The sequence below is a fragment of the Pygocentrus nattereri genome, chromosome 10 (assembly GCF_015220715.1).
Source record: "Pygocentrus nattereri isolate fPygNat1 chromosome 10, fPygNat1.pri, whole genome shotgun sequence".
Taxonomy (NCBI): domain Eukaryota; kingdom Metazoa; phylum Chordata; class Actinopteri; order Characiformes; family Serrasalmidae; genus Pygocentrus; species Pygocentrus nattereri.
The window spans coordinates 18,321,553-18,343,265 of NC_051220.1; the positions used below are offsets into that span (position 1 = coordinate 18,321,553).

Here is a 21,713-nt window from a genome sequence, read left to right on the forward strand (position 1 = left end):
AAGCATATTAACAGCTCATTATGTCTCCACTTTCTCTGTAGCTCTACATTTGAATGCCTGGTAACTCATGGACGTACACATAATGCATAGACAATTAAATCACTGATAATCTATTTTGGTTAATAAAACACTGTAGTTTTCTTGTTTGCTGAAATTATTCTTCAGAAAGACAACAATATTATTGACAACAAACACAGGCTCAAAAAGAAGGTCTGGCTCAATATTCAGGTCTGATTGGCACTTTTGGGAACTACTGGGAGTTTTGCATTTTAGGAACACTAGGTGAATTAATACTGACTGGCCCCTCTGGTTTCCTCCCACAGTCCAAAGATATGCAGTCAGGCCGCTGGACATGGTAAAAGTGGTAGGTGTGAATGTGTCCGTCCGTCTGTCTGCCCTGCGATGGACTGGCGACCTGTCCAGGGTGTATCCTGCCTTTCGCCCAATGACAGCTGGGATAGGCTCCAGCACCCCGCGTGACCCAGAAGGAGAAGCGGCTTAGAAGAATGTATGTACCAAGAGAAAAAATATATACTGGACATGTCTGCTTCTGAGCGAAAAACAAACCTGTAAGGAATTGAGCATCTTCAGTGCTTTGTGTTCACATCTCTCTTTTGTTCAGCTCCACAAAGTAAACATGTGAAGCAAGGTACCAAAGAAGCTTCTCCTCTTCACAGAATCAGAAGGCCGAGCTTCTTAGAAGTGTTAAGAGTGAGGAGATGTGTTACTCACAGACAGACTCAGTCAATTTCACATGGATAATTCCCCTTTTTTGAAGCAGTTATCTGTCATTAAAAATAGGGAATACCCCACGCAAGCCCCTTGCAGACAGGAGGCTGACAAATTGGAGCAACCCTGTAATTTAGCAGTTTGAATTTTTTTGTGTGTTCTCACTTTCACAGCTTTAAATCATGAGCAGGAGCCTCCAGGATCTGCCAATAGGCCGTGTACAATCCTTCATTAGGTTGGACAAAGAGTTCATCACATTTCAGGTCACATCCTTAAGAGAAGCAAAGCACTCAAGTAAACACAACCAATAAAGACCTAATCTAGAGCTCTTGGGCAAAGAAAGCGAGGCGCCTCTAGAAACTACTCCTCTTCAGGCTGTAAAGAAAGACCTTCTGAGAACAGAAAACACTTCAGAGAATGTGCCAGATACAGATTTCATCACCAACCATAAACATTTTCTGCACACTACTTTTGCAGTTCATTAGGTACACCTAGCTTGTACCTACAATACATTGGCCATTTTATCAGGTAGACACTATAGACAAAACTATGTGGATACTTGAGCATCACACCTTGAGCTTGTTGGATATACACTATATTACCAAATTATATATTATTTGCTTGTCTGCCTTCACACACACATGAAATTGAGTGACATCCCATTCAATCCATAGGGTTTAACATGATGTCGGCCCACCCTTTGCAACTATAACAGCTTCAACGCTTCTGGGAAGGATTTCCACAAGGTTTAGGTGTGTGTTTATGGGAATTTTTGACCATTCTTCCAGAAGCACATCTGTGAGGTTAGACACTGATGATGGACGAGGAGGCCTGGCTCTCAGTCTCTGCTCCAATTCATCCTAAAGGTGTTCCATCATGTAGAGGTCAGGACTCGGTGCAGGTCAGTCAAGTCCTTCCACACCAAACTCGCTCATTCATGGCTTTATAGATCTTGCTTTACGCACTGGTGCGCAGTCATGTTGGAACAGGAAGGGGCCATCCCCAAATTGTTCCCACAAAGTTAGGAGCCCAACTCCTGAAAAACAACCCCACACCATAATCCCCCCTCCACCAAACTTTACACTTGGCACAATGCAGTCAGACAAGTACCATTTTCCTGGCAACCACCAAATCCACACTCGTCCATTGGGTTGCCAGATGGAGAAGCGTGATTGGTCACTCCAGAGAAGAGTGCTCTAGAGTCCAGTGATGGCGCTTTACACAACTGCATTCGACGCTTTGCATTGCACTTGGTAACGTAAGGCTTGGATGTAGCTGCTCGGCCATGGAAACCCATTCCATGAAGCTCTCTACGCTGTTCTTGAGTTAATCTGAAGGCCACATGAAGTTTGGTGGTCTGTGGTGATTGACTCTGCAGAAAGTTTGTGACCTCAAGCGCTGACGCCGCTATCATTTTACGTGGCCGAGTTGCTGTCATTCCTAGTCGCTTCCACTTTGTTATAATACCACTGACAGTTGACTGTGGAATATTTAGTAGTGAGGAAATTTCACAACTGGATTTGTTGCACACATGGCATCCTATCACGGTACCACGCTGGAATTCACTGAGCTCCTGAGAGTGACCTATTCTTTCATAATGGTTGTAGAAGCAGTCTGCATGCTTTTTGGTGCATGGTACTTGCTTTTATACCCCTGTGGCCATGGAAGTGATTGGAAAACCTGAAATCAATGATTTGGATGGGTGAGTGAATACTTTTGGAAATAGTGTAAAATTCCAAAAATCACAGGCTTTAAATGTTATAATGACTTTTCCCCTATTCAGTTGACTGTGCATTTGCAAGGTCAGGTACAGATGTTGCATTGCAAGGCCTGACATACCTCAGCAATCAGCATCAATGCTCTACAGGTTTGCTGGGTCTACCGCTTCATGGCTGAGCTATTGCAGCTTCTATTTCACAATAACTTGCAGATGACAAGGGCAGATTTAACAGGGCAGAAATTTCACAAACTGACTTGTCGCAAACATGGCATCTTATGACACTGTCACATTTAAAGTCACTGAGCTCTTCAGTACGACCCATTCTACTGTCAGTGTTTGTCTAAGAAGATTACACGTGCTTGATTTTGTACATATCTTAGCAGTGGGTGTGGCTGAAACACCTGAACTTAATAATTAGGTGGGGTGTCAACAGTCATAGTCAATACAGTATTAATCTCTTGATTTGTCTGTCTTTTTTTTTTTTTTAAAGCTGTCTTACGTAAAAGCGTGGGAGCCCGTGAGCAAATTACATTCTGTTGAGTTTCTAAGTGCAAATAAGTAAAAACATCCTCTACAGCGAACACACTAATTTTTAAACTCACAATTATTGTTTATTTGCTGAATTTAACATTATTATACTTCACGTTGATTCTCCTACATGTTAAATTCAGCAAAAAACAAACAAACAAAGAAACAAACAAACAAAAAAAAACATTGTGCACCAACATGCTATATTTTATGGAAACTTGGCTGGGTCCATTTATCAATTTATCAATAACAACAGCCTCTATTTGTCATTTTGTTTGCATGAGCTCTGCGCATGGCAATCCTTTAACTCCAGTCCTGGTTTTACTTCATTTATATACATAGCAATGAATAAAAACAGCATAAACAGTACTTTAAATTGTCATGAGGTCTTTTTTTTAACATGTATTACTTATTTAATGCACTGAAAGCTTCGTTTTAATGCACTTTTTTATAACACTGAGAACGTGAGCAGAAGATGCATAGTAGTAGTAGTGGCAACCAACATACATGAACTGAAGCTCTGCAGCTGTGCTGGGTGTGTGTGTGTGTGTGTGTGTGTGTGTGTTGGGGGGTGTAGGATTCACGGCTCTGCTTAGCTTTAAGCTTCAAACTACATAAGCAACCAAGAGCTCCTCAGACTCAAGGCTTTTCAATCCTGCCTGGTGCACAGTTTTACTGTCCTAGATATATACCTAATTGTAAAATACCTTGATTTCTAATAAAGAAAAACCCAAAATAATAATAAAAATACTTTTGGCCTGATTTACCTCTTTTTCAAAATTATTTCTTGCCCCAGCCCTACAAGAAACCATCACAAAAAGACCTAATAATCAGTGCCAACATAGCATGGTGCAATAGGCAAAGTGGTACATGTACATAAACCTTTTGCTTGTTTGCCTGAGAGGAGTGTGTTTTGCTTTATGTAGCAGGCCACACAGGAAAACTTAAATAGCTTGTGTGTAAGCCTGCTGACGTACATAGTAGTGTATGGCCGGTATAAAAGGATACATTGATTAATGCAAGATAGCAGCGGAGTTGTTTTTGGCCTATTCGTTGTGTTTGTTTTTGGCTTTAATTTACTACATGGTAAAAAACATTTCAGAAGACATCACACCAGTACTCAATTTTACATATACTCACTTTCATAGTATACTCGCCGACTCTAATGGTAGGTGTGATAAACTGGCAACTCAGTATCTTCAGCCTTTGCCATTTTAGCCTAATATAGCCATACTTAGTCTCACTCCTGGGCTGGTACCTGCAACTTAAAACCTTATTAGACTGCTAAGCAACCCCCTCAAGTCATATTCTAATTGAATGCTTTTGCTTCGTTAAACAATGAGCACATTCCACATTCTCTGGAGGAGTTTCACCAAATCGTCAGTCATTAGCGCAGAGCAAATGTCTACCAGCTGGGACTAAGCACACAATTCAGACCAACATTCAAGATAACCAGGCAAAGTCAGAACACGGCTCACTCAGGTTAAGGTCAACCACTGAGCACTTACTGCAGACCCTTAACACGTGCTTAAAAGTGAAAGCAACTGGTTTGAGCATTCAATTCCATTTGCCTGCCATATGCTCCTCAGAAGCACAGCTGAATCTCACTCCCTATAAACACCCAAGACAAGCTGACTTCACGGGCCATCATAAGTCATTAGGTAGGGCTGTGCTGATGCTATTTTTATGCTACACATTCCATACCAACTTCCTCATAACACAGACACAACTGAAACGTCATATCACAGGGTTATCTTCATCTTCGTCACCATTATCTAAACCCAACAATTTAAAACCATTTAGCCTTCATGGTTCTCCACTTCTGCCTTATAATTTGGAGAGATTACAGGGCTCAGTGTGAAGCACAGTGTCTGCGATGTGCCAAATATGCAGATAGCCACAGGCATAAAACAGCAAACAAAGAGCAAGGAATATTGAACTTGTGAAAAACAACATTGTGAGTGTCATGGAGAGTCTGTAGTCAGCCTACAGGACAAGTAAACTCAATGTATGGCGTTATCTTCCAAGGGGTTCTATCAAATCAAGTAGGAGATAAGCAGCCAATGATTAGCTTGCAGCAGTGCGGGAGATCTCACACGGCCTTTGAGGCCTTCAAAGAAGGCCTAATGGTTGCTGTGAAAGAAAAATATACACTCCGTAATTGTTAGTTCATTTTTTAAACCCTCAAAGTATTGTAGTAATATTTTAGTAATTATAGTAAGTAAGTAGTAATAATTTGGTTCTTGAAATGCCCAAGGGAAATTACCCAGTCAGGACTTTTTTCTCTGTAGTTTCTAGGCAGATATGGCTAAGTTAGCTCTGCCATTGGTGAGGCCTTCATGAGCTGAACCACTAATAGCCCACATCAAAAAAAGCTGCAGCAGATTAATTCATAAAATCTCTCTCACAAACATCAGCTCATTCAATGCGTTCAATGTGGAACACCACCAGTCAATCCTACCTTTCCATAGGAACAGCAGGAGCCAATAGAGCCAATTAACCCTGCTGGCATTACATAGACCCCCCAAGCCCATTCTGAAGTGCCTCTATTCAAACTTCCATTTCCTCCCAACAACACCGACCATCTGTCTGGAGGGATGTCAGAGGTGTAAGCCCATTGTAAACGTTAGCATCGAAGCTGAAAATCCACAGTGGAGCCTGTGACCTTGTTGGCACGTCAGCGTGGAGTCTGAGTGACTATACACCCCACACATGGAGCCAGGGAGTAGGTGTGAAGTCGAACGAGCACGTTTTGGGAGGGGTGAGCCTGAAATGAAATTTAATGTTGTTTTAGGGAGTTCTCCACCGCTTGACTGAGGCATGAGGCCAGCCACTCTCCCTCACGTGACCATCTCCCCCCAATTAACAAGGCATAGCTGGAGAAAATCTCCATGGCTACGTGGAATGCCTCATTTAGCTAAAGTTCACAATAAGTGCTGCTTCCAAACCCCCCTAAGATAGAATCTTCTAGTTATTATGCAATGAAAGCTAACAAAAAGTGCAACAGGAAGGGCAACAGAAAGTCGAAAGCTAATCTGTCTAATGCAGTGGAAGAGTTTTGGGGGAGAAAAAAAAAAGCTATTAATGACATGCAGTGAAGTCACAGAGAATATAATGAGTTCTCAGAGAGAGGGGCAGGATTTGCAACAGTGCAATAAAAAGACAGTAAATTCCTGTCCTAAACCCTCTTTCAGTGCACTGCAAGAGACAGATGAGGCAAAACACTATTCGTCTTTTGCTAGGCTGCACCATTCATGCATGGGAGATGCTATTATTCTGTGCCTGCAGTTGAATAGAGGAGATTATCGGCTACCCTGAGCATTGACCCTGCAGATGTCCTGGGGCAGAGAATGTGGTGAAAGAGCCATAAGGTCCAGGATCTTTATCATTCTCTTAACGACATCATCGAGAGCTGGGTCATTCAGTCAGGTTTGATGGTGCCTATAGGTCTGGAAAAACTCCAGTCCTTATGGAGATCCCAACTGACCCTGTCTTTCAGATTTCTAAGCTTAACCAATAGACTGGGGTCAGTCAGTTTTGCAAGCACAAACAATTTCCTCAAGAGGTCAAAAAGAGCCATTTTCTTTTAGTCTAACTTCAGTCTAGCTTATTTGTTGTATATGGTGCGTATATTTGGTGTTGCCCCAAAACCCTAATATTTCTGGGTAATGTGTTTATTTCCTCCAAACAAACAAAAAATACAATAACCAATTCCTCCAGGAATTTGCTTAAAAAATGAGCAATTCTGCTTGCACTTTAGTCCACTCACTGTGCTAGATATTGGACTTCTCACAATTACTGTAAACATGTATCGTTTGTACTACTGGCAAGCCATGGATAACACAGAGGTGGTGCCAGTGATGTAACTGGTAATCCTGATTTTTTTTAGCAAGAAAATGTGGTGCTAGTTATTTTCAGATGTCACCCAGGCCTTGTTAAAAGGCACACAGTGTTACTGGAGGTTCTACCAATAAACGTTTGAGAGAAGTTTATTTTACTTTTCTTCATCTCTCCTGAATACCTGTGTGTGTAGAACTATGGTGCTTATTTTGTATGCAAATAGTTCCATTACACCCTTTAACATAAAAATACAAAAATAACTTTTCTTTGTGAAACTTCAACATTGTTTACATATTTAATACGCATGTCTACATGTTCTCATTTCTCAGAGACAATTGTGACCCTCAAAACAAACAAATGAAAGGAACAGGGGTCGTGATGTCTGCAACAGAAATATAGCCATATTGTTTAATATCCAAAATCACCACTTAATTTCAATGGGTTTTTTTAAGCTATTGCTAGTTAATATCCATGGCTAATCTAGGAACCTTGCATTGGAATAATGGGTCAAAATTCTGGCTTTAACATTTTAAATAAAATATTTTTAAGCATTTACTCTACCCGCTAAGCAGTACAAGTGAAGCAAATGCAAGAGAGATGAGTGACCCCACACACCCCACCCCTCCAAGGTATTAACCTGAGGCATGGTGACCTCTGGCAAACATCTCTCTCAGTTTCTCTTTAGCTATCCTTCAGAAACACAGGATTGTCATTGTCCATCTCAACCTGTCATTTAGTCATCCCAGCAGAAAGCTTGGCAAATCTCAGCGATGGTGCTGAACGAAGCTGTCAGCACTTTCAGGTTCAAGACAGAAAACCGTGAAAGACAAGCTTGTAGGCTAGACAGGCTGCAAATGCAGACGGAACACACAGCACTCCTGAGTGTGTGGACGGACAGAACTGGGTAAAGCTCTGCTCTCCCCAGCTCTGGCCTCTTCTTGGCCCTCACTGACCATGTGACAGAAGAAGCCGGCGAAAAAAGGAAGCCAATGACATATTGGCATTCCTCAACTAGAGACATATCAGTGTCAAGCGCATTCAGTAGTCAGGCACAAAAAAGTAAAAAATATAAATGGAGCTTTTGCAAAGTTGTCCAATTACACCCCTTATACAAAGGCTGGATCCACTATAAAATATTTCCACACTGGCTGCACAGTTACACCAGGCCAAGCCAAATCAAACTAATTGGACTTGATTTTCAGACATTCCTGCACTTGTTTTAGCTCTGCAGACAAATCAGTGCACCCCGATCCAGCTCAAACTGCATCCTTAATTCCACAGATTTTAAGTCTAAAAGCACTATGAACTATCCTTTTTTATTATAGATATATATCCATCATCTTTCAGAATATTTCCACTAGTCCATACAATTATAATGTCAATAATTTGTCAGAACTTTTAATATACAGACAGTATATAGACAGTACAGGTCTAGCATATTATTTAAAACCATTTATCTCAGCAATAAGTGTGTTTTTGTTTGTAATAACACTCTACACAGCAATCTCTGGAAATTTGGGCTCCCCTGGTCAAACAGCATTTTTTGTTGATTTTCTAAGGAAAAATATGTTAATGCACACTCAACAGAGAACACATACTTCTTGAGCAAATTTTGAAAACAATGAAATATAAACTGTAGCCTGTGCAAAAGTTAAGGCACATTTTATACTTTATTATTTGTGCCAACTCATTTTCACTTACAGAAAAAAAAAACATCAACATGTCACATCAATCCAAAAAAGGCCTCAGAAATAAGACCACTGTAATGTAGTGAAATTATGATTAAAGCACTCTAAAAAAGTTCAAAAAGCAAGACCAGAATACTTCTTACCGTCACCCATTGAGTCCTGATGTTGATGATGATGATGACGATGACGATGACAATGACTGCTGTGGGACTCCTCTGGCATGTCCCTCAGGCTTCAGAGACTGCAAACACAACACAGACACAAAACTGATGTAAAACTCACACAAATATAAATTTATATAAGATGTGCCAGACTGACCAAAGTCCATCTCTATAGTCCAGAAGAATAATTGCCTCCTGGTATAACCTGAAATCTATATTGTATTTGATTCTCAATGGCAGTAACTTTATGTAGTGAGCCATCTCCCTCAGGGTGCTGGAAAATAGGGGTGGGTGATCTGGCAAAAATATTCTATTACAATTCTCCATGAAATTTTCATGATGCACAATATGCATGAAAATATTCTGTAACAGACCTACGTGCATAAATAATCTTCAACAATTACTACCATATTAAAATGCACTTTTCTACTAGGGAGTGTTTCGATATCAGTCACTGGTGCATAAGATTACAAAAACATTAACAGCAGCTTTGGGTCATGTTTAATTGTGACGCTTAACTGAGATTTGAGAATAGAGGTGGGCAATGTGATATTTTATTGTCATGACATTTTATTATCATGATACACAATATGCTTTTCAGAGTATATTGTGGATATCATTTATACTTACAGACCAACAGCATTTTTCAATAGCAATAGAGCAAAAGTAGTCCCGTTTCATCAGAAGAACACAAATCAGTGCGCTCTAATGGCAGTTTTTAAAGGTGGCATTATTAATACACGTCTCAAAATATCATGTGTGTCATGACATGACAGTTTTAACTCTCATTACTTACATTACTTTTCCACATATTGCTCAGCCATATTTGAGAACAAGCAAATCTAATGACTCTTTATAAATGGTCCTGTGCCAGTGATTATGAACTGTATCTACCAGACGTGCAGTCCTTACATGGATGTTTCATTCTGAACTGTCTGTTCACGCTTGTGATCGGAAAGCTTTAAGGCATTTCCTCACCGAAGATAAGCTTGCTGTAATCCACCTGAATGAAATGATGTGTTTTCCTTCACACAAACCACTAACTAACCTTTTCCTTCTCCACATATGTTACCTTTGATGCAGCAAAGCTGTCATTCACTGGTGACTCAATAATGTTTTGACAAGACTTCCTCTTGTATTGACTACATTTCAAAGTGCGTGCATTCAGATACATGTAGCTGACCAGGGCCCATGCATTCCTGCTGCCCCCTGCTTTGCCCTCTGTGCTGAGGGAAATGGCTGTGGAGCGTTATCGTCCTCGGTGAGGGAAATTCCTGTCATTCCAGTGCACAGACTAAACCAGTGTTCTGTGCTAGCTCGTGCCAGCCACTCGCCACCTCAGTGTGGGTCTGTAGGCAGAGGAAGCCCTGGGGCTGCTGGGGCACTGCACTGCAGCTGTGAAACTGGTTAAAAACAGATTGAATAAAGCTTTCGTGGACCAAAAAAAAAAAAAAAAAACGCTTATTCCAAAGTCGAAGCTTAAAACTTTGCTTTTCTAGAGACTTATTATTAGCTACTGTCCAAAACTGTCTTAGTGCAGATTTGTCATGGACAAAGGTGACCGTGATCATCAAACTAACAAAAAGACAATTAAAACCATCTCTAGTGGGAACAGCTTAACATGGCATTGTTCTGCAAACAATTTCTATGTATTGCCCAACATATTAGGAAAAAATAAGCATAAAATGAAATTATACCATGAATTTTGCACAGGCAATTTTGTTTTCCGTTAAATTCAGCAAATAAAATGTAATCATACATTAAATTATGCAGTGTTGCCTGTAGAGAATGTATTTACTTATTATCATTTCGAAAATCAACAAAACACGTAATTTGACCAGGGGTGCTTTTGACTGTATATCTACAGCGGTCAGTAGACACCACAAAAAAGCAATAATTAACAATCACTTATCGACCAACTCTCCACTTCAAATCACCATCGAAGTGACATTTGCAGACCTGCAAGATGGCTTGTGCATTGACTTTCAAATAGCAACTCTCCAAACATTCCACATCACACATGTTGAATCTACATATCTAATCAGCCTTTGACTGGAGGAATGCTCCAAAACAAAAGTCAAGTAGTTAAAGAAGGACCCCATTCAAGAAAGTGAAAGAAATTTAGTTTGGTAGGACAAGAGCAGAAAACCTCAGGGCCTCAGGAGCTGTACAGCTTCTTCGAGCAGCACAGTCACAGCCATGGTCATGCAGCAAGTCCCTCTGATAGGGTGGGGCGAGCCACTGTGTTTTCCCACATCAGTAATGAAGCCTCATAACCATGAATTAGTTTTCCATTCTTGAATTAAATTAATCCAGAAGACTGGGCTTGTGAACTCCTCTCCTGCAATTCCAGTGGAGCCTCTGCCTTTCAAAGGGGAATGTGCTTGAGCGCAACAGGATCAAAGATCACAGCAGCTGAAATTCTTCAGGGATTAAGGTCCACATTGTTCCTCAGTGTGATCAGTGACCACTGCTATGAGCTGACAGCAAGCTCAGCCTAAACCCACTGCCACGAGAGGTTTGTCAATTATCTTGCAGTGACCAAGCGGCTCTCACTGAAGCTCAGCAGGTTCATCACTAGCTTCCTAATCACGTTTAGATGGCTAGTTTTACAACTACAAGAAGAGTCCCTTCACTAGTGTTTAGTGCCACAGCATGCTGGCAAAATGCTTAAGATTCGGCAGGGGTGGAAAACATGCAAAGAAACAGTGCTTGAGTGAAAGCATGGAGCCTAAAAAAAAAAAAAAAAGACATACTTGAGTAAAAGTAAAAACGTATTAATGTCTAAACATACTCAAATATTCAGAAGTAAAGAAAAAAAAACTTTTTACAAACAAATTTTTTGGTGGTATGTGATGTGTGATGTGGTTAATAATGGGTGGTACTTGTTCTTACTCAAAATTAAAATTAGCATAGTTGTGGGCAGCTGTATTTCACACTAATAAGTGGTTGGATGTCTAAAAAAGTAATAAGTAAGTGTGGGAACTTCAGTAGTGAGAGAAATTAAAACAAATCTTCATAAATATTCATGTTCATTCATGTTCATAAATATGTGGAAACTGGGAGAAAAATCCAATTAATCAGCCTCCCAATTCATCATTGCCGCTCTGAAAAGCTAAGTTGCAATGCTGCGACGTCATGTTAACATGGCAGAACCCACAGAACAATAAGGAATAGCATATTTTAGGCTATTAAAATAGACTTTCGATTTTCTTAATGTACATGATATCAGTAAATCCTGGGAGATACTTGGATAATTGCAAAGCTCAGTTGTTCTGTACAAGACTTTGTACTTAACAAGTACAGGTATACATATTTGGTTTCCATAATACATTATGTTTTATAATATTATAATACAAACTCATATTGTTGAACTCTGCTAAAGTACAAATCTTAAAGTACAAATACAGTAGTATTTTCCACCCCAGCTAGTCAGAGCAGACCATCTCTGCTGACTTTAAAGCATGAATGATGACTTGACTGTCCATTCAAAATGTTGTTTATGGTGTGGGAACACCATTACTCCACCATAAATATACTGGGGACAGAGCACAATGTCTTTAAAATATACTGTTTGTCACAAATAGAAATGGGAGATTTAATAGTTGCATTTCTTCTACTCTGGAGATATTATACTAGGACTAATGATCTCAGCATGTAAAATGCTAGTATAATTTGCCTGAAAACATCATACAATTTCTGCAAAGTGTAAAGTGAACTAAAACAAAGTCGTGTTATAAAATCAGGACCACATGATATTGTTGTGCGATATCAGTAACAGGTGGAAAGCAGAGTGTTTGAGTAATTGGTGTATAGTTTATAAATAGTAAGTACTATATCAAATATTTAATTTTGAAGAATATTGGCTATTGGTATTGGTGTAGGCCAATACTCAAGGTTCAGTACCAGTATCGGACAAAGAAAAAGTGGTATCATGCCATCTATCCCTGATATGTCTTGACAAAGTATTGTTTCTAAGTCAGCTTTCCATGTTTGTCCCATTCCTGGCTCTGTTAAATAATATATTTACAAATAATAATGTAGATGTTTGCAATAATTGTCATGTTTGACTTGGGCCTCCCAATAGATTAATGATCTTTAAGCTTTAGTCTTCTGCAGATGCATTTCATAAACTGAACAGCAAACTTGTCTTTAAAAGTCTGTTACAGACATCAGTATCAGCCCCAACAAGGTGCATCAAGGTTCACAGGTGCAGGAAAACAGTCTAAGGAATTCCACATCAGTGCATTCCTAAACAAGAATCAGTCCAAAACATTTTAAAAGAATTAGTAATGGTCTCCAATAGTGCATTGTTTCATGCCAAACTCCGTGATAAAGCACCATCACATATCAGGACTATTTTGTAACTGACTAATAAATCAATATGACATAATCGGATATTAAAAAAGGTTGCAAAAGACATAATGTACTGGTCTGTTCACACACTCCGCATTAATATTTCTGCCAAAAAAAAAACAAAAAACACAACAGAACCTTTTCCCATCCGTCTTTAACTGTCATTGCTGCCACAATAAGCTAAGATTAAGAAAATACCACATAGGTTAGCACAGATGTGTAATTACCCACTAGGCACAGAGTCAAACACAACTGGAGAGCATTTGTTCCCACAGCTGATAAAATGCCCTAACCGAAACCTGACCCGTGAAATGACCGGTACCCCTAACACCCCCCTGCCCCCCACCCCACATTACCACAAACCCATGGGATATCTAGGACTTTTACTCTAATTGGAGACAGATGTGATGGCTGGTCATCTCCTGCATGTTCCTCTATAGGCGGTAATGTTTTTTATAACCTCTCAGCAAGTCAGAGGGGGAACAGGCCCTTTCCTCACATATAGTTACCTCAGTAAAACACCATGTTAGGTAACAGCCCTCAGAAGAACCATGAGAACTGTTGGTCTAAATATGATAGGGTGGTTTATTGGGCTCAGACAAGGCAAAATGCTAAACTAAACAGAACATTGTGCAGCATGCTGTTCCTCCATCAATATAAATCACCTAAAGAACACTGGAAAAGAAACGCTACAAAACACTTGACAGGGATGTACATTGATATTAGATATATCAGCATCAGACATCTGTATGGGAAGATAATAGCTGGATGTGAGTATTTTTATTTTAATATTTATCCTTTGGTCATGTAATCATGAACATTTTTTTAGTTGTCAGTTCCTTGGTTTATACGTATATATGCACATCTCTAGTCCCATGTATCAGCGCTGCATTCCACACTTCATACAAAACACTTTAAATCTTGGTGCATTAATACCTAATGTTGACCTGTGCTCTAATAAGTGTACATATTTTAAGTATTTTATTCATTTCAAATGTGATTTAAACATAACTCAGACAATTTAATTTCAGAACCTTAACTATCCGATTTATAAATTCTATTTCAATGGAAAATTTCTTTGATTTTAGGGTTGCTGGTTAACTATTAATCACTCACTAATGCCAGTCAGTCACTGGTCATTGGGATTTGCCAAAATCTTCACCCCTTGTATAGTTTTCACAGCTATTTTACACCAATATTTCATTATGGGTGTTATGAACTCTGGAGGAGTAGTCACTGTGCTACTTTGCTACAATGTTTTCATTTGAATCATTTTACTGCATTTGTAACTTTATATAAATATTATTTTTCTGAACATGTCTAATTCTCTATATGTACCGGCATTGGCAGACGTGCACATGACAAACATCATCTATGGCCATCACCTTTCTAAATCTTTCCCCATGTTGGTGCATTGCTACTACCTTATGAGACAAAAATAAATCTGAGCATTTCACTGTGTATACAATTATTAGGCAAGTGAGTATTTTGACCATATTATCATTTTTAGGCATATTTTCTAACTCCAAGCTGGATAAACTTAAATGCTTAATGGATTTAAGCTTAGCAGGTGATGTGTATCTGTGTAATGAGGGAGGGTGTGGCCTAAGGAGGTCAACACCCTATATCAAGGTGTGCATAATTATTAGGCAGCTTTATTCTTTAGGCAAAATGGACCAAAAAAGAGATTGAACTGACTCTGAAAAGATAAAAATGACCAAAAGTCTCTCAGAGGGATGCAGAACTATTGAAATTGCTAAGATATTGCGGTGTGATCACAGAACCATCAAACGTTTTGTTGCAAATAGTCAACAGGGTCGCAAGAAACGTGTTGAGAAAAAAAAAAAAAGACGCAAATTAATTCCCAAGAATTTGAGAAGAATCAAGCGTGAAGTTACCAGGAACCCATTATCTTCCAGTTCTGTCATATTCCAGAACTGCAACCTACCTGGAGTACCAAGAAGTACAAGATGTTCAGTGCTCAGAAACATGGCCAAGGTAAGGAAGGCTGAAACCCGACCACCACTAAACAAGACAGATAAGCTGAAGTGTCTAGACTGGTCCAAGAAGAATCTGAAGACAGATTTTTCAAAGGTTTTATGGACTGATGAAATGAGAGTGACTCTTGACGGACCAGATGGATGGGCCCGTGGGTGGATCAGTAACGGGACAGAGCTCCACTTCGAGTCAGACGCCAGCAAGGTGGAGGTGGGGTACTGGTATGGGCTAGTATTATTAAAGATGAGCTGGTTGGACCTTTTCGGGTTGAAGATGGGCTCAAATTCAACTCCCAAGCCTACTGACAGTTTTTAGAAGACACTTTCTTTAAGCAGTGGTACAGGAAGAATCTGCATGTTTCAAAAAGACAATGATTTTTATGCAGGACAATGTTTGAGGTTTATTAATATTTTGGATTAACCGAGAGCACTGTAGTTGGTCATTAATAAAAATAATCCTCGCCTAATAACTGAGCACACAGTGTAGTAAATGCTCATATGAGCACACTCTCTCTGCTACCAGACTTATGATTGTGCGGAACACTTAACACGAAGAGGTCCAAGTGTATTGTGAAAGGAAGGGGAGTTACTCAACATAACGAGTATGTTGCAATACTTTGTTTTGGGTCAGAAAGGCTTGTGGAGGAAGGAAATGACATCACCATGACCACATGAGAATCTGTTAAATTATACTAGGTCAACACACACGAAGGAAGTTTCTGACAGGGAATGGAATATAACTTGTGCTCTAGAGGCAATGTGACTTGTCTAATGGAGATACGATACTTAAATAAAAATGAAGTGAGTTGTTGAGAAATGCGTGAATGGCTGAAGAAACAGCCCTCCCTCATATAATTTGGCCTTTTATTTATGATTTTGAATTAACATAATGTGGTCAATGCTTTAAAAGATAACTGTCATGCCAACTGAAAGAGAACTAAAGGACTCTCTTCTTTTTAAAAAGTTTGCTAAATAATAATAGCAAAATTATGAAAATAACGCTTCATAATTTTTCCAACAGCATCTGAACAGGTTTTTTTTAATATATAAAATATTTCTAAAAATCAGTATTATTTGTGATTTCCTTTGAAGGATTTCCTTAAATAATTTAATTCTAAAAGGCATGTAGGTTAAAGGTAGCACAGAATGCACTTGAAGCAGACCATGTTTGGGTGTTTCACTGTTGATTTGCTGCAGTTCAAACTGTTTGAACACATCTGTGCTGATCAGTGCAGGAGAGGGAAGGAAACAAACAGCATTTAAAATTACATTACCAAAGAAATGATTTTTTTGCTAGACTTTGACACTTCACTGTATTGCTAGATTGTGAGCTTCACTGTATGCACTGTGGTTTTGGCCATTCTGCCACTTTCAACCATCTTTTCCTAAAAACCTTTTAGTGGCTGAAAGCTCTGCATAATAATTCAATAAACAAACAGATGTGCATAAATTATTGTTTTAATGTGATGTACACTTCAATGTGCTGAACTTGTGTCTGAGTTTTCATATGTAATGTTTACAATAGCAAAAAAGCAGTAATTTGGGTTAAATCCACCCAGTGAAAGTCATTAGCAGCATTAGGAAGCACATATTTAGCCAGTTAGTGCACTAGACACTCTCACTCCGTGAGAAAGAGTGACAATTATTTCCTTAATTAAGCACTTCCGACGGAGCCAAACAGACCCAAGCAGCTCTAAAAATAGTCTCTGCGACCAGACTCCTCATTCTTCCGCCACAGCAAGGCCACGCTTGACCCCAAAGCTGCAAACCCTGTCCGCCCAAGTGGACCCATGGGAACGGTGGATTACTCCATATGCCTCTAAGGACCACAGTCGGTGAGAAATCTCTACCAAAAGGCCAAAGCTAGGCCTGCTAGACAGAAATACAGATGAGGCAGTGAAGGGACAGCTCGGAGCAGCGTCCAGAGGTGCCCTGCCTAAGACAGAGGCTTTATTATTTCAGCAGCATGGTGCATGTTTGTCTTGGCTGACCTCACTCTTACCCTCCTGTGCCCTCCTCCCCCTTTAAAGAGAAAATTCCCCTCTCCACACAGACACTTACACAATGTAAGAGGAGTGCCCGTTTTCCCCACATTTTTCCTGTGGCAGCTCACCATTTATCCTAACACAGCGGGGAGACGACAAAACGCTATCACACAGAACACCACGCTTTCACATACTCCCACCACGGCTCCCACAGCAGCACATTTAATGTGGCCCACTAACCACATTTGGGTTTGCGCGGCTTTTGGATCTGCAGCAAACAAACATTCTGACGCACCAACTGACTAGTTACTCCTTTTCAGACGTGGCCGAACGTTCAAAATGAGCAGATAAACTTGACTCATTCCAGGCGGTGCTCGTGAACTTGCAATGCAATGCCATGGATTAACACCACAAGATTTAGCAAAAATAGAAAAATGCATGTCATTTCTTTAGTTCATTTTCAATAGAATCATATTTATATTCCAGTACTACTCTTGTTTCACTGTTCAGTTCTGGACAGAAACAAAACTTAAATTCTTGAAACAGAGAGCAGAAAACCAGCCAAATCAGAAATTGTTCTCTGTCGTATCGAGCTAGATATAGCTAAACTGAGCTCTCCTATTAGTTTGGACTTCAGACTGAATTGGAGAGGTCTTCTGGAAATCCGAGATACATCACTGACCATGAATACGAGAGGCAGTCTAATAAAGGCGGTGGGAGAAATGGAAAACAGCAAAACTCACTGTGAAACTGTGAAGTTAACCGGTAAGGTAAATATACGCTAAGATGTAATAAGCAAAACACAGAACACCTTTTAGAAACTTGAAATTTTTTTTATTTCCTTTTTAGTTCCTCTTTACCTTAGAATCGAAAAAGTATCGACTGTATGTGTGTATCGATTCACCCTAACATCATATCAGCCACTTCTGCTTTGTTTTTAGTGTCGGAGGGAGGCACACATTTTCATAATAACTGAACGAACCTAATGATCATAATTAGGTGATTGCAGAGATGCTTTGATAAGACATCCTCCGATCACAGAAACAGCAGTGCAGTATCTCCAAGGCACACGTACATCCTGGCCCCCCATTCGCTTAATTGGTTAATAATCATTTCCTGAGTCAGACCAAGAACCCACAACACGACTACAAGTACTCCCAGACTCATTAGCTCTTTCCAGCACAGTGAAGGCTGAACAGTATTAAAATATAGCCAACATAAAGGCTACGCACTCCATGCATGCAATATCCTCACTAAGTACTGACCTTGAAGTCACCCCTGCATGCCAGAGGCATTTCAGTCAGGAGTCCTTTTTGTTTCTCTTACAGTCTGGGAGGGCTCTACAGCTGCAACCCATACATTTAGGAAAGGTGACACAGAGGAGGTGACACAAAAATCATATTAAATAAGATTGTGTGAACATTTTCATAAGACTTTCATTTTCATATCGAGTTGATTATGTGGAATTGCTCATTTACGGCAAGTATTGACCAAATTCTATTTGTGCGATATTACCATGAACACGAACACCAGCTTTTGGGCACAAAAACTCATCAAGTTCTGTCTGTCTCATCATAGCAGGATCTGATCTCGACCCTGGACAAGTTGTTTTACTTCAACATTTTCAGCCTCGCAGCTCTGGTAGTGAAACAGTAAGGTTTACAAGACAGTAGTGCCTCCTGCTATGATGTATGGTTTGGAGACTGTGGCTCTGTCTAAAAGACAGGAGGCTGAGCTGGAGGTGGCGGAGATGAAGATGCTGAGATTTTCGTTGGGAGTGACCAGGCTGGACAAGATTAGAAATGAGCAGATCAGAGGGACAGTGAAGGTGGAGCAGTTTGGAGATAAAGCCAGAGAGGCCAGGTTGAGATGGTTTGGACATGTGTTGAGGAGGAATAGTGGATATATTGGGCAAAGAATGTTGGAGATGGAGCTGCCGGGCAGAAGGAGAAGAGGTAGACCTCAGAGAAGGTTTATGGATGTAGTGAAGGTGGACATGGAGATGGTTGGTGTGAAAGTAGAGGAGGCAGGGGATAGGGTAAGATGGAAGCAGATGATCCACTGTGGCGACCCCTAAAGGGAGCAGCCGAAAGAAGAAGAAGCAGCTCTGGTAGTGAAACAGTACCTTAGTACAGGTCCATAGGGGACAATTTAGACAAACAAGGTCAAAGTAAAAGCCTGTCTACGAAATGATGATTGGGCCCAATTATGTCAGCACTGTGAATTAAGAGGTTCTGTCTTTGTTGGAACCGCGACCCTGAGGGAGAAGCGGCTTAGAAAATGTGTGTGTGTGTGTGTGTGTCTTTGTTGGAGTGGAATTTGCTGATTTTCCTAATGTTCTGCAAAGTTTAGTGGCCGAGGTGTGAAGAAAAAAAAACATTGAATAACTGATGCAAAAGGGTTAATTGTAGAGAAACTTAACTTCTGATTTTCTTAACAGTGGTGGTGATCCAGTGAACCTACATGCATATTCATAAGCAAGCTTTTGGAGGCATTACACTTTTTAAATGTCTGGTTCCTATCACCACCACTGTAAACAATTCTGACAGGGTAAGTTTCTCTAAAATGGAGTATTTTACATCAAACCACTCTGAATGACTTTTTTTACACCTTAACCACTTAATTATGCAGAATTTTTGAAAAATCTGTGAAAGCTCCCTTTTAACCCATTAGAAATAAATATACAAAGCACTGCAAGATTTAAACTATAAAAAAACATATAACCCTGGTATATTGAAAGTATAAGTCTGCTACTGTACATTTCAAGGTACAGAATCTGCAAGCCATCACTGTTATAAAAGCTTGTATGTCCAAAAATAAAAACTTTGATTATGTCATTGCAAGGTTAAATTGTTTGTATGACTGATTTTGGTAAAACATCCATTTTTTTCTCATTTAAAAAAAAAACCTTTGACCAAAACCTTCTCAAAACTATCATGAAACAAACTCTCTTTAAGATGAGGAAGTGGAGAGAAGCTGCACTAAAAGGTGCAACTGTTCAACTTGGAGCAAATAAAAATGCAGTCAGCCCTGCCCCATTAAGCTATGGCATGAACTAGAGGCACATTACCAACTTCACATAGGATGCACTGCATGAATTCCATCCTATGAACGAAATAACTATCTGCCACCACTCAGTGGAAGTTGTAAACACTGCGAAGCTATAAAAGGCTTGTTTACGTTCCTCAACCTGCAGACCTCACTAGAACCTCATATGAGCTTGTTTGTATGTGTGTGAGATGAAAGAGATAAAGATGAGGTACGGACGACGTTAGAACGTATGTGATGCTGGTACACAGTTTTCCAAAATCAGAACTTTAACCAACTGACATGCAAATGGCCAAACAATCCTGACCGAAGTTCAACGGCCAGAGAAATGTTTTCTTTTGTAAAGTAAACACATGTTATCAGTCCTGAAACTTCTGGCCTTGCCTAGCATATGTGCATATATGAGCCTTTGTTGAAGGCCAGGTACAGTTCCATGTGAAATGTTTGTGAGACAGTATGACTAACAGCTTGCTATAACCATGAAAAAAAGCTTTTCAATAAAAAGTTAAATAACAAACAACTTGAAAGAAACACTCCAGCTGAAACGACCAATCAATTGGTCACATCTGGCTGTAAGCATACCTAGTTGTCTTCAATAGCACGCCACAGTAGTCTGTCGAGTGAGATTTTCCTGTAAAATACTAAAAGTCTTTTTCTGATGATGCATCATGAAGGTGGGATAAACTTTTGAAAAACTACCAGCCTTTTAGTGTTGGTACTTGAGGGTGGGCTGTTCAAATTGTTTTTTTCCCTGCTAGACAGACAATGGTGAAGGAAGCTAGATAAGTGGGGACTGCCAGTTGTTGTATGACATTTGAATAGTGCATGCCAGATACTGTAGTGCAAGACCACTGATGGATGAAAACTCAAAAAGGATACAAAAATTGTAAATTCCAACAAAACAAAGAGGATGAGAGATGCCAGCTAGAGAATATTAGAATAGCATGACAAATTGATTTATATCTTGTAATATGGCAAGTTTTAGGCACTCCTCTTTAAACACATGCTACAGCATTCATGCTTTGCCCTAAACATGAAGACTACATACCTTTTAGACACTTCAAATGAGCACAACAAAGAAAAACACCCTCACACAAGGGCAGCTCTAAGCAGGCAAGGGTTTTGTAGGTCATCATGCATCTTCCAAGCTTATCTCAACATGCCTCAGACTTTCATGGAGTATGAAAGCCACAATCTCACTGTACATCTCTCCTCGCTCTCCTTGCATGAGAGGAGAGGAGCATCTACTCTGCATGGCAGCCTACATACCATCTTTATCTCGAAGCCAGCAAAAAAAACATTAAAAACAAACCATAAAAATATTGAGAAAACAACAAGTAAAATCACACAGGCCACATCTATTGCCTCAATTACAAATGACACAGAATGTTTCAGTTAATTTGTTTGCAAACCAATATGCTCTTGAGCTCAAAGTCTAAACTCATTATTTGTGAGTATTTTAAAAACAAAGTATTCAACCCCTTCGGACTAGTACTTGGTAGAACCACCTTTCGCTGCAATAACAGATTTAAGTCTGCTGGGGTAGATTTCTACCAACTTGCACGCTGTTCGAAAGTGATTTTCACCCAACTCTAAAGGATGATTTGCTCCAGATTGGCAGTCTTACAGTATCAACTCCTTGTATTTTGCACAAACTATCC

At 39.8% G+C, this 21,713-nt stretch overlaps 1 protein-coding gene across 3 annotated transcripts in view; it reads right to left on the bottom strand.

Moving 5' to 3' along the window:
- Positions 1 to 21,713, bottom strand: part of LOC108430640 (pleckstrin homology domain-containing family G member 3) — a 72,753-nt gene that overhangs the window by 49,045 nt on the left and 1,995 nt on the right. For all 3 annotated transcript variants that reach the window (XM_037542184.1, XM_017703247.2, XM_017703246.2), the window contains exon 3: positions 8,649 to 8,746. In XM_037542184.1, the coding sequence (XP_037398081.1) occupies positions 8,649 to 8,727 (79 nt within the window). In that variant the 5' untranslated portion in view covers positions 8,728 to 8,746. The remainder of the gene's footprint in view (positions 1 to 8,648; positions 8,747 to 21,713) is intronic.